A 15,902-nucleotide genomic window follows, 5' to 3' on the forward strand; every position below is an offset into this window, starting at 1 on the left:
ATCCTCAATACAAAAAAAAAAAAAAAGATTTGATGGAATTTTAGGCATAGGCCAAATGGAAAAGTGAGCTCACATGCTCCATCATGGAGTTGGCAATTGTACTCGATTGATAGCATCTTCATATGTTGTAGTTCTGATCAAAATTTGCTCAAATTTTCACTGTCCTGAACATCTCACTTTGCTTGATTCTACTCAAACACACTAAATGTTCAGGGTATATGTATCCTTTGAATATATTCAAGCACATAAAAACATCACCCATTCAAGAATTAACTTTAAACAAATGATGTTGTAGTCAAAATCATCCCTATGTGAACCAATACTACACATGCGTAAGTCCTACCTCACTCTTTACCTGAACTTATGGAGATTTTTAGCCCAAGTTCATTTCTACACTCAGACTTCTACGCAGGAGCTGGAAAATAAAACAGATAGACCTTTGGCAGCTATTTCATTTTTTTTTTTTTTTTTGGCAGGCAGGTGAAGATGACAGCATGTTTCCTTCACTGTTAAATCACAGTTTTCATCACCAATCACACAGTTTGTCTCCTGCACTGAATCTACGCACCAGCCTCAAACGCCAAACAGCTTCCACCACGTAGACCATTCTCATTAGAATTACAGCAAGTTGGTGGGGGGCATCCATGGATGGCTTCAGATCTTGGCACCACACAGAGTAAGAGGTGTGGGGTTTCGGGATAGAAGGCACGCATGGATCCAGTGATCATTGTACATGCTTGCAGAAGTTGTTGACGAGCGGATTGACCTCCCAGAACTTGTCTGCGTACACATGATGTCCTGCTCCCTTTATGATCTGATATGATGAAAAATAAAGATACAAAGAATGCAAACCTTTTACTGACCACCATAAAGCTCCAAACATTAATTCACTATACATTCAATTCCATCTATTTTCATATTTCACGTAATGGGTTATATCATGGAAAATTTACATTGAAAACACAAATGCTCTTACTTTGTAAATTACAAAAAAAAAATACATATACACACAATAGTCATAATGGCAACTGGTCAATGTCAAAATTACAGTAGTACATGCAGGTGCACAAATATTAGAGCAGGGTTCATACGGGTCATGGAAAACCTGGAAAGTCATGGAATTTGGCCTAGTCGTATTCCAGGCCTTGAAAGTCATGAAAAACTGATATTTTCATCAAAAGGTCATGGAAAGTCATGGAATTGCGAAAGTTATAGAAGTTTATCTGTTGTTTGTGTGAGATGTTTGTATTCCCTTTACTTCGCTTTGATTTGAGATCATATTTTCAGTTTAATGTGTTAAAAAAAAGAATTATGTAAAAGTCATGGAAAGATCATGGAATTCTGGCTTGAAAGGTCATGGAAAGTCATGGAATTTACTTCGTGAGAAAGAGTATGAACCCTGTAGAGAATATGATGGGAATTAAAACATAAAAGCAAGCTTATAAAACTTAAGCACTGAATAATCAGTAATTATGAAACAGGGAGAGTGGATGATAATGTCTCAACAGAACTGGATGATAATACCATATAAAGAAGTTTTAAGAAGAAGATATATTTCTAATGCAAAAAAGTAAACCACAATTGTGACTTTTTCTAAATAACTACACGTTGTATCAAACATTTTCGCCATGATTGTGTGATCAGTGGCCCAGATCTTGGGGGTAGGGGTGGCAAATAAGTTTTGCAGATTTTCTCAATATTTGTTACACATTGGGGAAAGAAATATGAAGTTATAAGCTCTGAAAATGCATTTCAATTGTGAAATGATGATGGTTTAGTCACGATAATAAGGGAAAATTAGATACAATTACCACATACATACGCCCTACCCATGCTTGCTGCACAGTAACTCCGCACTACCGAAAGTGCACAAGTTGAAACACCGAAAGTGTGACCCTGCATAACATCCATGTGTTGCACATGGGTGTGTTAAATCACCTCATTCATTTACACATAGCCTATGGCCAGCGTAACGACCCAGCCACTAGCAATGAAATGTAGTGTATAAATATGCTTTAAGGAAGTGTTCACAATCCCACACCTGCACATCGACCCTTGACCTGCTGCGCAGCTTGCGGACCTCCTTGCCGATGGAGAAGTCCATCCAGGAGCGGGAGCCGAAGACCATGCTGATGGGTAGGTCGGCCGGGATGTTCCCCACTCTCTTGATCATGGGATTGGCCGCCCAGCCCATCTGGGAGCTCATGTCCTTGAAGGCTTTCTCCCCGCTGTAGTCACAGAACAAATGATGAGAACAGTCAGATCTTAATTCTTCTGTGATCATGCTGACATACCCTGACTCTGACGGGGGGCATAATCCAATGTACAATGCAGATACCCATACAGCAATGTCATCATTTTAAAGGCATAATTTACCATTTGCAGATGAAACAAAACCAAGCATTAGTGCTTTAAAATAGTTCTAAAATGTGAGTTAGGGATAGAAACAACCACTGTAAAAATTTGAATGCGTATAATCGATGGTAAGTGTTGTTAAATACACAAAATGTGAACAATAGTTATAACAAAAATGTTTCCAGACTAAACCGTCTACAGTTACGGTTTATTGAGAAAAACACTGATATCTCCTTATATTTTAGGCTTTATTGTGAAAATTTTGTATGGGAGGGTGTTTTGTGGTACAACAGACCTACACATATGCATGAAAGGCGATATCTTGAACATTTTTCACATCACTGCTCCCAAAGGTAAACTGGACCTTTAAAACCTTTTGACTGTCTGTAGACAGCATGACATTAGATATACAACGAGTTATGTTCCTTACTGTATAAGAGCAATTACAATTTTACAGCTTTTCTGCAAGTTCCAATGAAAACCAAGAAAAAGAAAACACAGGCATACTCTTGCCCTCATGAATAGAGATGGTTTTGGACATTTTTTTTTTCCATAAGACCATTATATCAATCATGCATATTTTCCTAACTGAAATTGAAGAGGTATGTTGCAACTTTAGAACAGAGGTCAAATTCAGCATTAGAAAAGAAACAGCTCAGACTTACAAAATATGTGAAAGTCATGTACATAAGCACACAACATGATCAAACTTTAACCTACCCATACATGAAATCACATGGGAAGTTAAACAGCTGATCAATGCATCTAAATTTGTGGATATTTTTTCTTCTCCCAAAGAACTAAAGTGAAGAAGCTATTCAATCAATCATTTGTTGTTCTGGAGGCATGTGAAGGTGTACCAGTTCACAAAGCAGCAGTCTGCGATACATGGTCAACAGACAAATCATCACTGTCAATGCTTTTCAAGCCGGGATGAAAAAGTACTTAGGTGTCTTTCGAGAATCCAATTTTCTTTGGTTTTGTAATTTTGTTTCAATCAAATGAAATGCATAAACTTAAACTGCAAACTGTGTGTAGCAGTACATCAATCAAAAGATGTGTATTTGAAAGGTTTTTACCCCATCTGTGTGTTTTTGTTGTTCTTGTTTTTCAATGAAAGATGTCGCACTTACGCTGGGTACTGTGCATTACAGTGGTAGATGTACTGAGAGATGCGATTGTCTTCACAGAGCGAGGCAAACTTCCTGCCGATGTCTCCCCTTGTCTTCTGTACCAGCCAGGGCCCTGTGCAAATGAAGAATCAGTCAAAAACCACAATAATTCATGTACAAACTTTCTGTTGCAACACAATCGCCATGCAGGGGCGGATCCAGGAATTCTGTAAAGGGGAGGTGCCTTTTCAAAAAGGGGGACGCATGCACCCTTCCCAATTTTTTTCTGTAGATTTTTGTTTTGACCAAAAATAATTAAGAGGGGGCGCGCCCTCAGTGCGCCCCCCTCTGGATCCGCCACTGCCATGATTCATAATTGTGGGTTTTTATGAAATATCAGATAATTTAAAATCAAGAGGTCAAATTACCACATTTACTGGAATGGCTTTGATAATTACTTTTTTGGACATTTCATCCACAGGCACAGATCTGGAGTGCCAGATATGAAATTGAAATTAAAAGTTCAGTAAAGTATCGTTTTCTCTTTCAAGTCGCGTCTCATTGAGATAGAGGTTCATTCACAGGCGATATCTTTTCACACTGCCCATGTATGGCACTTATTCTCCATTCCATAAAGAGATTTGCAATTATTGTAGGGTAGCCCTACTACATATCGACCACCTTCTTTTAAACCGACCGCGTATAAATTCGCGCACTGAACACTTAGTACGCACTTCTCTGCGCGCAAAGCACATAAAAATGGATTGGCTTTGAATGTAGACGAGGATGGTGTGGGAAAACGCGATAATTCACTGTTCATTAATGGTTTTAATCAAGGACAAAATTTTGAATGAGTATTTTCACCGAATCGTAATGACAGCACAATGTAATGTCTATGGAAGTTTCTAAAAGGCTTCTAAAAAGCTTCGAACAACACGGTGTTCAATACAACTCGGTTTGCGTGCATTGTCAATGCAAAAACAGCGGTCGATCCTAATAACGTGATTTACCGCGGGGAGCTGAAACGAGGCCACGCAAGTTCGTCGGCGATATTTTTGCACTGAAACTTCGAATCGAAAAGGGAACAATGGCATTTGATAGAGCTGGATTTTCTCAATCACGTAGGTCAAGTTTTTTACGTGAATTTCAGTGTTAAATATTCTTATCAAGCAAATAAACATTAGGCGGTCGATGAGTAGTAGGTCCAACCCTACATAACGATAAATGCATCTTAGTCACTTTGGTGAAAACTATATCACCCTCAAAAGTTGATTGGGAGATGGATGCCTGGCAACTGCAGGGACTGCAGGTAGCCAACTGTCATGTCAAGCTTTCTGAAAATGAGGATGCAGGAGAGAACATGACTCATCATGCTCTGATGTTGCCATGTTGTGGCATACTTTGGCATGCAAGTATATGCAATATATTTTGTGAGAATATATCACGAACTTGGACTTGCAAAACAATATTGCAATTGGTTGAATTTGCAATCGAAATTTACGGTGAAGAAAATGGAAAATAAGCGCTCATATATTTTCATGAGAGAGGTTAGTGATTTCCTCCCCCGAGATGATAAACAGAGCACTCGTGTCTAGAGAGATGGTATATTTTCACATGCTGTTACATTTACAAATATCAGTTGACTTGCAAAAGTTGCAAACACATCGCAAACTACGGTATATACCATGTATACAGTAGTTTGTTTGGAAAACTCACCAAAAGGCCCTGCTGCCCGCAGGCTGGAGAGTGGGTTGAAAGATAGGACGATGGTGCCGATGACGCGCACCCAGAAGGGCAGGTTGTTGAGGTCCTCCTCTTGTCGCTCAGGGTATCCCCAGGGGTCTAGGAGAACTAGGTGCTTCACCCTCTCTGGGTGCACAAGGCAGTAGGCTGTGCTCAGGAACCCACCCATGCTGTGTCCTACCTGCTCCCAAGAGAAAATATTCAAGAATATTGAAACACTAGTTTCAGTTGACAGCAATAGTTATTGGCACCACATATCCATGTTTTTTAGCTCACTTAGTGAGAGATAGCGCAATAAATCTATCATATCTTTAATCAATCCATGTCGACTTGACAGTCTAGGCAAATGTTTGCGAATGTAGCAAATTTTATGTATCATCAGGGCTCGTAAACAATTGCATTCAAATTTTTCACTGTCACAGTTTTCCTTGTTGCAAAGATTGTGGGAGTATAGTACTGAACATAGACATGTGGGCATGCACATCGCATTCATGTTGAGATCACTGTTTATATATTTGTGTTTCCAAAATTCACAACTAGCACTCAACTTGCAAAAATCAAAAAAATTAAACCACATGGAATAAATGGCATATACAGCTGTACAGTAATAACAGGGCAACCTTTACTTTGTGTATGACTGGTTTTTTTTCTCTCTCTTTGTGTGACATACATTTATTTGGCATATGTATAGAGTTGTCACAATGAGAAGTCCTCTAGACGAGATCTGGTTGGTACCTCTTACCAGAATCATGTGTTCCAAGCCAACAGCTTTCCTCCATTCCTCAATGGAACGAACAAACTCTGCTTCGGCTGCCTGTGACCCAAAGGGGAACTTGGGCCTCGAGCTCCGCCCGAAGCCGAGGATGTCGAACGCGTAGACGGGGCGTGTCTCTGAGAGTGCCTCCAGGTTCAATGACCAGAGGGCCGTGCCGCTCCCGAACCCGTGCACCAGGACGAAAGGTGTTTTGGTCGAGTTGGACGGATTCAGCTTGATGGTTCTGATCTTGTTTTCCCCTCCGTCTATCTCCACAAAGAGTGACTCATATGGCACTGTAAGGCCTGTGTAAAAGAATATAAAGAAAATAACAATAATAGGGTTGAAATTGACAAAGTGCAGATGCAAAATGATCTCTAACTCATAAAATATATAGGTACAGGAGAAATGGAAAATCATCACATGGACCTCTCCCTTATATTTATAACCAAATGGTCTGTCAATTCAGTAGTCAGGTTTAATTCAATATTCAGTGCTTGTATCATTTTTGCTCTACAGAGGCACAAATCTGCCTGGAGCCCAGCAGCACCTGAATACAGAGACTCCAACTCTCCTGTTTTCGACGGGAGATCTCCCGCCGAAAACCCATTTTTGCAAAATCTCCCGTTTTCCCGCTGGAGATTTGATTTCTCCCGCCCTGGCTCTGTGTCTCCCGGTGGAAAGGATTTCTTACTTATTGCTATCGTATGTTGAAAAAATAAGCCTTAGACAGCACCAGAGAACATCTAGAACCCTAGGAACTTTAGCGCTTCACACATATCAACTTGGAGTCTCCCGTTTGCTAGGAGTTTCGGGCAGGAGAATCTCCAGATCAGAAGGTGCTTGGGGTTGGAGTCTCTGTGAATAGCCTGTAGCTATCCTATTCGATTTTGCAGTGTTCTCATGCTTGCAAGTCAACTGATATTCATGACATTAACAACTGATGAAATATCTTATTGCCTCCTCTTAACACGTTGAAGACTAGTCCCGAGTATACTCGGGCAGGTGTCTATGGGAAATGCATGTTACAGCAAATCAGCTCGTCCTCTGTGGGTTAAAGCAATTATGCACTGTTTAGTTTCAAAGGTGAAAATCACTTCATTAATTTCCTCCTAAAAGGGATGATATTTATTTCTTGCGCTGTAACAATTGTGGTTTTCAATTGCTAATCTAATCACTTGAAAAATTGTCTTCAGAGTCAAAATTTCTGTAAATATGTTCTAAATGAAATATATAGTGCATATAACATCAGCTTGACCTGAAGTCCCCAGGGGTTGCATGAAGTATGTTTGTCTTGATACGAAATACAGTTGTACATTTAAGATATGGATCCTTCCTTGTAGATATTCAGCTACAGTAGAAGACTGCCACATCCAAAATAATTTTGTCAACCTTTACTAAACCTGTTCATAGTCTTGAAATAAAAGGTCTGCAAACTTTTCAGTCATGAGAAAATTATTACTAAGAAATGACTCACATCCAAGTACTTTTGCTTCTGCCTCCTCGAGTAGCTTGTCTGATGTAGGCTGCCATTTTGGAGTCCATCGATTCATGAGGCAATCTCTGTGGGTCACAGAATGAAATGACCGGTGAAAGATGATTTTTAATATATGGGAACAAAATGTCTATGAGCACTTCCTAATGTAGTTCTGTCATAGTTTGTTACCATCCATCAATTAATATTGATGTACGAAGACACAATTGTATAGCATTATTAAGTTAATCAAGCTGTGAAAAAAAAATGTTTAGGGCTGAAATTAGTTTCTTAATTCAAGAAAGAAGACTTGAATCTTATATTTGGAACAGTGAAAATTTGATAAAAATTGGATAAAAATAAGGAAGTTATGACATTGTGAAGTTATGCTGATTTTCAGCAAAAAAAAAAAAGTTCTTGGATGGTCAATACATGCCTGACAACTTGTCACATAGTTTGTACACAAAATATTTGGATTTCCAAGCTCTCTTTTTTTTTTATATTCAAGTGGATATGTCCCAGTCTCAAATCTGAATGTAAAACTTACATATCTGCCTTCAATCATTATTTTGAAGTTATTCAACCAATTAACATCATGTTTTAAACTTTTAAAGCAAGAAAATCAATGGAAAATTGTAAGATGATGACATCCACTGGCTCACTAATTTGCATAATCATATCATCTGTTCAAGAACTGTTTGCCAAAATTTTCGAAACTTCATAATTCCATAACTTCCCTGTTTAAATCAGATTTTGATCAAATTTTCATCGTTGTGCTCTTATCTTTTTGGATTATGCCAGGTGTCTTCCCCTAAGCATTCACTGTAGACTCATCAAAAATGTTTGAATATGCTTGAAAGACATATGGACCAAGAACTAGACAGCAAAACTTTGAATTACTGTAGATAAGCAGACATCATAGTCAAGAAGACCAACCAAATTTCCTGAACAGGTGATATGAGACTACGACTGATATGATAACTGAAGACTTAAATTGGACAGTCATGACTTTCTGAATCTAAATTTTGTAAATTAGAACTCCTCTAGAGTCTAATGCAACAACATGCAATCTTTTATCTCCAGCCTGAGAGAAAAGCTGATTTTATGACTAATAAAACAGGCCCTATGCTAAAATTTTCTCCATCCGATTCCGAGTTCGACTACCAAAATGATAAGTACTTCTCACAGATTTCAAGCTCTGCATTGACAGCAAAGGAGGTTCATCTGCTGTATTATCTCATACATCACAGTCCTTAGTTCAACATTTCGATGTGGTGTGTGTTGGTTGATTTTTCATTTGGCATACACATATCACATCATGCATGGCAAGGCCAGGGTCCCCAGTATATGAAGTAGTGATTCTGTCACTGTGAGCAGTAGGTTCATCAACGTTGAAATGTATATTCACTGCCAAACAAGTAACTACATGTACATATTTGAATAAGTAGTACACCTGTGTATATAGAATACAGTATGTCCCATGAGGGAACCTCATGCATTGATTTATCTTGCTAAGGAAATGTAGGCATCTAATACTCTACTGGGGAGGATTTACATAGTTCAAAATTCGTTTCTGGTACATTATGTGATGGAAGAGGAAAAATAAGTAGTGATCTTGTTCATTTAATGGAGGGTATGATTTTTTTTTTCAGTCTTGAGAGGCAATGGGAATAGCTCATCTACTGTATAAATCAAGGTTCCTTTCTATTTGGTCGCACTGTACTTCTCGATCTCAGCTGGCTGGCTCTGGGATCTGCTTATTCTTGGGACTCTGTGCAGGGGTCGCACTTAACTTTTTTTTTAACTAGCCAGGCGGACTACTTAGAATCAATTTTAACACTGAAGCAATATTTTGGCTAGCCAGACGGACTAGTAACTTCAGAATTTTATGATTTTTAGCTAGTCCGACGTAATTTTGGGTGGCCAATGGCCAGCGGACCATCGCCAATTTCGAACCCTGCTGTGCGGTGGTTCGATTTTTTATTTTATTTTTATAATTACATGTTTACAAATTACATGTTGTGTATTTTCTACACAGTTAAGTTGCAGTATAAATGATCATGACAGGCGCCATGCTTCGCACGGCATCTGGTTGGGCTACCGTACTTGTTGTTGGTCTCTTTGCTGGTCAGGTGGGATCAAGAAGTCCATTCAAATGGGCCCCACTTACAAGCTCTGCTTCTTGGTGACTCAGTCATATCTATTTCAAACTTCACGCCTTCAATCATGTTCATTCATTAATTACTCAATTTACTGTGACTATGCCTGGTTTTAAATAAATTGAATTGAATTGATTAACTAAATTATTGTATATGTATAATGCAGATCTGTATTAGGTTCTACGCAATAGCAACAACTTCTCCAGTCGTCAACTAACACAGTATACAGTCTAGTGGCTAGTGCAATCATGCAGCATGCAGCCCGCCGGCCCGGGCCGGCCCGACTCCCTCCCACTTGCTTACCCGTCAGCATCGGACCGCTTGAAGATACTGCACCGCTGCTTGTTGCAAAGTCGTAATCGGCGCTCGCTTCCCCCTTCAGATTTCATTTTCTCCTTAATTTCTGGCTCGTTTGCCGATCCAGCCCCAACAACCTCTGATGATGATGCCATAATATGAGTTCAAGAATCACTTTTTCGCAGATTACTTGTAGAAATAGGAGCTGGTACATATAAGAAGTTGACGATCTCGCTCGCACCTCTTAAACAGTAAATTTTGCAATGTCATTCCGATTCGGTGGATGTGCGTGTTTACATTATAAATACTAGTAGCCCCACACACACACAGCACAGCCGGCCCGTGTATTGTGTATGCAGTCAGCTGGTAAACAGAGAAGAACGGCCCATACCCGTATGACCAAACCAAATCAAAGAATGATATAAATGGAGAATACGTCACTCTGTATGGTAAACATTGGCTGTTTTACTTTTTTTTAAATTGAAGTGCGACAACGCTCACGAGTATCGTACGTGTCTGATGACTTAATGATGTTTTATTTCCATGAATAATTCAAAGATTTTTATGTATGATGTTTGTATCATTAATGATTATTATAATTTGTATAAAGATCTTTAACTATAGAATAAGAAGATAATGTTGAAAATTATTATTATTGTTACAAGACGATACGATCCCCCCTTCCTCCCCCTCTTTTCTATCTTCTTTTTTCTTTCTTTCTTCTGGTCCCCATGGATGACCAGTGACTCTATAATAGTGTCGCTGAATATGGGGTTTCCAGCCGTTTTTACTTTATCTCATCTATTACCCTGTCTTTGTTATTATTGTTTATGTTCTCTGTATAAACTCTTGTTCTCTAATTTGCATATGCTTGTAAAACATTGTTTTTCTGTAAACTCTGTATATTTGTAAAGTCATTTCATTTGTATGTCTTTTTTATGACGGGAAATAAAACCAAACCAAACCAAACCAAGTTAGAGGGCTGGTAGGCCTCGAGTACTCCGTAGTTGTGGTTAAGATGGTTGATTCAAATTTAGAATTAGAAACAACTTATGAAATATTGAAGCATTAAATATTTTTGCATGATACAAAGGAATACATAGGGGCTGACCACTTGACCCCCCCCCCCCTTTATTTTTTTTTACCCCGGCAGCGGCACCAGAGAAATATTTGCATGTCAGCTTAAAGGGTGTGTACAGTTCAGGTCGAGGTGTAAATTTAGCATTTAACGTTTTGCGAGATATTCAGAAACCACTCTATGAGATATCAAAGAGCATGCAGTTCTAGGGGGTATCAAAAGTTTATTCGATGAAAATCGGTTTTGAAATGGTTGAAATATCCAAAAACAAGGTGAAACAAAGAGATCCTAATAAAGTTGGGGCGTGTCGCCTTTTATTATTAGCACTTTTTTGGATATCTCAGCCATTTGATAACCGGATATCTCAGCCATTTGATAACCAATTTTCATCAAATAAACGTGAATCCTTCTTAAAATTACATGATCTTTCATATTTCATAAGAGGCTTTTCATTATCTCACTTAGGAATGTTCAAAACATTAATCCCTACCTCAACCAGTACTGTACAGTCCCTTTAACCCCAAAATTGGTTTTAAAAATGCGCTCAGGTTTTTGTTTGTTTGTTTGTTTGTTTGTTCGTTCGTTCGTTCGGATTTGTTTGTTTGTTTGTTTTGTTTGTTTTTTGTTTGTTTTGTTTCTGTTTCTGTTTTTGTTTTTGTTTTTTTGCTGTTGAGGTGATGAAACCCTGAAGTGACACCAGTAAACCTTGTGTGTGTGTGTGTGTGTGTGTGTGTGTGTGTGGTTTTTATTGTTGTTTTTACTTTTGTTTTTGTTTTTGTTGTGCTTTTTTTTTTGCCTTGTCAACACTTTACTGATCAAACCCGGAAGTAGCACCAGAAATACAAACTGCCCCCACCTCCTCCCCACCCCACTTTAAAAAACGTGACACCAGTCTTGTAAAGAGCATACCTGGTGCAACTTTTTATTTGATAATAATAACGGTTTTGAAATGCCCGAGATACCCAAAAACAAAGTAAAACAAAATGGTCCTAAAAAAGAGTATATGGGTCCCACATTTCATTAGCCTGCCCTCTTTTTTTAATTGGATATCCAAGTCATTTCGAAAAGCAGTTCATCATATAGCTTTGCATTCCTCTTAGAATTGTATACTCTTTATCATTTCACATCTAAGTGAATGTGGGTGATAAAAACTGTAAATTCTACTATAGTGTTGCAAGAAGCTTGTATTTGTGTAATGCATCAAGGTTCCAGTGTGAAAATGATAAATCACTCCGGGATGAACGTAAAGACGAAATTATTTAGTAGAACAGTTCAGTGAAGTTTTAAGAAGAATAGGCAGTATCGTATACTATTCGGGTATATATATATCCTGTATGTAACATATCGCTGGATCAAGACCAACAGTCGGACAGTCGGTATAAGTTCGGATGGGAGCTGCATAATCGCTATATAGTATATAGATCAAGACCAACAATGCGTGATGTCATAATAGTGGGACAACAACGATAAAAAATTCCACAAAATTTCTTTTTTACTGGTAAGTGCACATTCCACTAGTTACGAATGATCACAAATGTTGAGAGTATGGTGCAGTCATTTTCTGATATCTATTATTCAAATTGACAATCGAGTCATTCAAATTCGCGGAAGACGATAACTGCATGCATATAGGCCCTATATAGCGCCATGACAACAGTCATCCAACTTCGTTTTTCGATCATTCAAGTTTGCGCAATTCGCGCTTTGGTCAAATGATAAGCATATTTACGTCTTTGAAATTATAATGCCCGTCGAGAGCATTCATACGAATGCGAGGGGGCATTCAAATTCGCATGTGACGGCATTCAAATTTTGAGTTAGTTCATTCTTAGCAGCGATAAGTTGATAACGGGGCGGGTGCAGAATTGAGAAGCTGACACGGTCGTGAGAGAAAAGCAAGCGCATGTCATACAGCAGGTGGGAAGGGCTGTGGACTGCATCTCTCCAAGAAAACAAAAACAAAAAACAAAAACAAAAACAATACCCGTTGATAGAAACCTCTTAAGATTCCGCGACCGTCCGAGAAAATAGACGGCCAATTCCACTTGATGAACCCTCCTTAAAGGGGCATTCGATTCCAGACGATTTTCATAATTTTACTTCATGCAGTATATAAATCATCAGCTCCATGCATAGATTCGTGGAATTCATTGTGGTTTTTGAGCAGATAAACCATATTTTGAAAAACCTTAAACAAATTAGCATCGCATTGCTTTTCACCGGGCACCTTTCTGTTCCATTTTATATCCAATATGAATTTGTCTTCCATTATCTACCAACTCATTGCAATGTTATTTCACGCCAGTGTGTTCTAGCTGTTTTGTTTGTCTTTTGTTTTGTTTCTTGTTGATGGTATATGCATTCTCACCATGGCTTATGTCACTTTATGTGCTGCTTTTGTCATGAATGATGAAGAGTGTGCCCTATAAGTAAAAAAAAATTGAAAATACAAATTATATAAATACAATATACACGAATTGTTATGTATCATTATGACTAATATATATAGGACCCCGTTGTGTGTATGCCTTCCATAGATCTTTATTGCAAAAGCATTATAGTTATTGCGTGACACGTTTTCTAATTTTGTCGACAAATCACATCACAAGTGCAAGTCCGGCTTTGCGGTAACTATCTGTTGTGGACGGATGTAGGCCCTATACGACATGAACAATAATAATATTACATTTTTATCTCCTTCTGTATCCTGAGTGTGTATACAGTGCGTTTTCTACATGTCCGCCGCGTGTAACCTGTGGCCTGCTGCATTCCCTGCCAAGTGCAACGGGATGTCGCTTGGCGGATGATGCTCGAGCGAGCGTTCAGTACAACCAGCGAGAAAATCGCGCTGGCATAATATTGGTAGGAGGGTCTAATTGGCGTCACAAAATTTGTTGTGTGGTGTACGACTTTTGGCGTCCTTGTCACGCTTGTGCTTAAGTAGGCTACCTTAAAGAGCTTTCTGGAGAAAACTAAATTGGACACGGCAATCCTTATTCAGTCATGACGGTGAACCCACTTTCAGCGGCAAGACTATTGTGGCAGAAATTTCAGGTAAGTGCTGTACAAGACACGCGCTCGAAGTATGAAATGACCGTAGCCATCGCAGAATGCATGCGATGTATGATAGGTATCCTACATGCTAGTTTTTATCGTCTGCTCTGAACGCTTCATGAATCGTAGCGGCTTTGTTTACCCACACCATGGCGATCTTCTTACTTGGAATTTAACCTTCAAAATATGGCAGCCACGATATTCTGTAGATTTAAATCTGATTTCAGATTTTTTTTTCTCAAGTATGTGCACCTGAAAATTTCCGATTTTCTACAACAAACCTCAATATTATACCTGACACGGACAAATTTAACACATATACCCTGTGAACAGGAATTCCATGTGGCCAATATGCAGAGAGTTAATCGTCATATTACTACAAAAAAAAAAGTGTGGCATGAACAAGAAGATACCCTAGACATAGGCCTATTATAGTACTACCAAACGTGAATTATATTTTAATACATTAGATCTATTAGAGCACGTGTTGACGAATTCACACTTTTCCTTTGCTCTGCCTCTGCTAAATGAATTGCTTATTCTTCCGGAGTATTTGTTGTAAAGACAAGTGATTCGAAACGCATGACTATAGTCGGTGTGGGTAATACGCTTTGTTGTCTGTTCGCTCATCCATTCACCAATTTATCGGCACTCATGCGCATTACGATATTCATCCCAGTTAATTTCTCATCATTTTTGTGGAATGTTTAAATAACACTAGCCAGATGCCTCACTATACTAGTAATTACATTCTAGTGCCAGTTAAATTGCACATGTCCCAGCAGTTCGATCGTAATCCAACGCGTTTTCGTAAAAATGATATCATGAAAACCAGTTGAGATGGGTGCACGTCACGAGACCGACACCCACGAGTCATACAGCCCACAAGTTATACAGCTCACAAGTCATACAGCCCACGAGTCATACAGCTCACAAGTCATACAGCCCACCAGTTATACAGCCCACGAGTTCGACACTGAGTAAATAAAGCCCACGAGTTCGACATCAAGTAAAATAAGCCCAGGAGTTATACGGCTCACGAGACCGACACTACGCACAAAAGGCTCATGAGACCGACAGTAAGCAAACAAAGCCCACGAGACCGACACTACACTTAAAAGGTCCACGAGACCGGCGCTACGCATACAAGGCTCACGAGACCGACATTACGCAAAAGAGGTTCACGAGACAGACACTAAGCAAAGAAGGCCCACGAGACCGACAGGATGAACAGCGCCACCTATATACCAATAAATTGTATAGGGTGTCCTGATAATAGCATAGGAAGATATGAGAGATGAAAAGGAAGAGTTGCCATCTCCGGCAGGGTGTTACCCCATCAGTTGCCCCCCCCCCCCCCCCCCCCCCCGAAATGATCAGGATCTTTAATTGTGTTTACATGGGTGTGTGTTTGTGAAGAAAAATTGAACAAAGTACAGTAAAAGTGTGTAACAGATCTTTCTACAATAAACCAGCGAGGGTGTTGATTTAGTATCAATTAAAAATAAAAAATAACGTAATCGTCTATTAAGGTAGCGTTAGGGATTCGTAAAAAAACCAGATGCGTCCATGAAAACAGCTATTGTATTTCACGATAAATGTACTGTTCGGAGGAGAATAACACAAGCTACAAAATTGAGGTGAATCCCTGCAACTTAAAACGTTTTAATCAGTAGAATTACATCATAGTTACAGAGAAAATTACAAATAGATCTTACTGCAAAACGTCAAAGCAGGAGGGTAGAATATCTAAAATAGAATAAGTAACTAGTGAATCGGGAAAGAGAAGAGGTAAAATTTATAACTTGTCCATTTTCTAGCTAAAAACTGGGAAAGCCTACTAAAAATAGCACGATGGCATTATCAATGCTCTAAA

At 38.9% G+C, this 15,902-nt stretch overlaps 1 protein-coding gene across 1 annotated transcript; it reads right to left on the reverse strand.

Annotated features, from left to right (window-relative positions):
- Positions 1-689: 689 nt before the first annotated feature.
- Positions 690-10,140, reverse strand: LOC139722188 ((Lyso)-N-acylphosphatidylethanolamine lipase-like). Its single transcript, XM_071633502.1, has 7 exons — positions 9,901-10,140; positions 7,442-7,527; positions 5,953-6,269; positions 5,184-5,391; positions 3,489-3,600; positions 2,042-2,228; positions 690-814 (listed from the first exon to the last, which is right to left on the reverse strand). Exons 1-7 carry the CDS (start codon positions 10,047-10,049, stop codon positions 725-727), a joined length of 1,149 nt encoding a protein of 382 aa, XP_071489603.1. The 5' UTR covers positions 10,050-10,140; the 3' UTR covers positions 690-724.
- Between the last annotated feature and the right edge of the window lie 5,762 nt (positions 10,141-15,902).

Source organism: Diadema antillarum, unplaced genomic scaffold (genome assembly GCF_040938485.1).
Source record: "Diadema antillarum isolate AM-2024a unplaced genomic scaffold, OU_Dant_1.0 scf00000160, whole genome shotgun sequence".
Classification (NCBI taxonomy): domain Eukaryota; kingdom Metazoa; phylum Echinodermata; class Echinoidea; order Diadematoida; family Diadematidae; genus Diadema; species Diadema antillarum.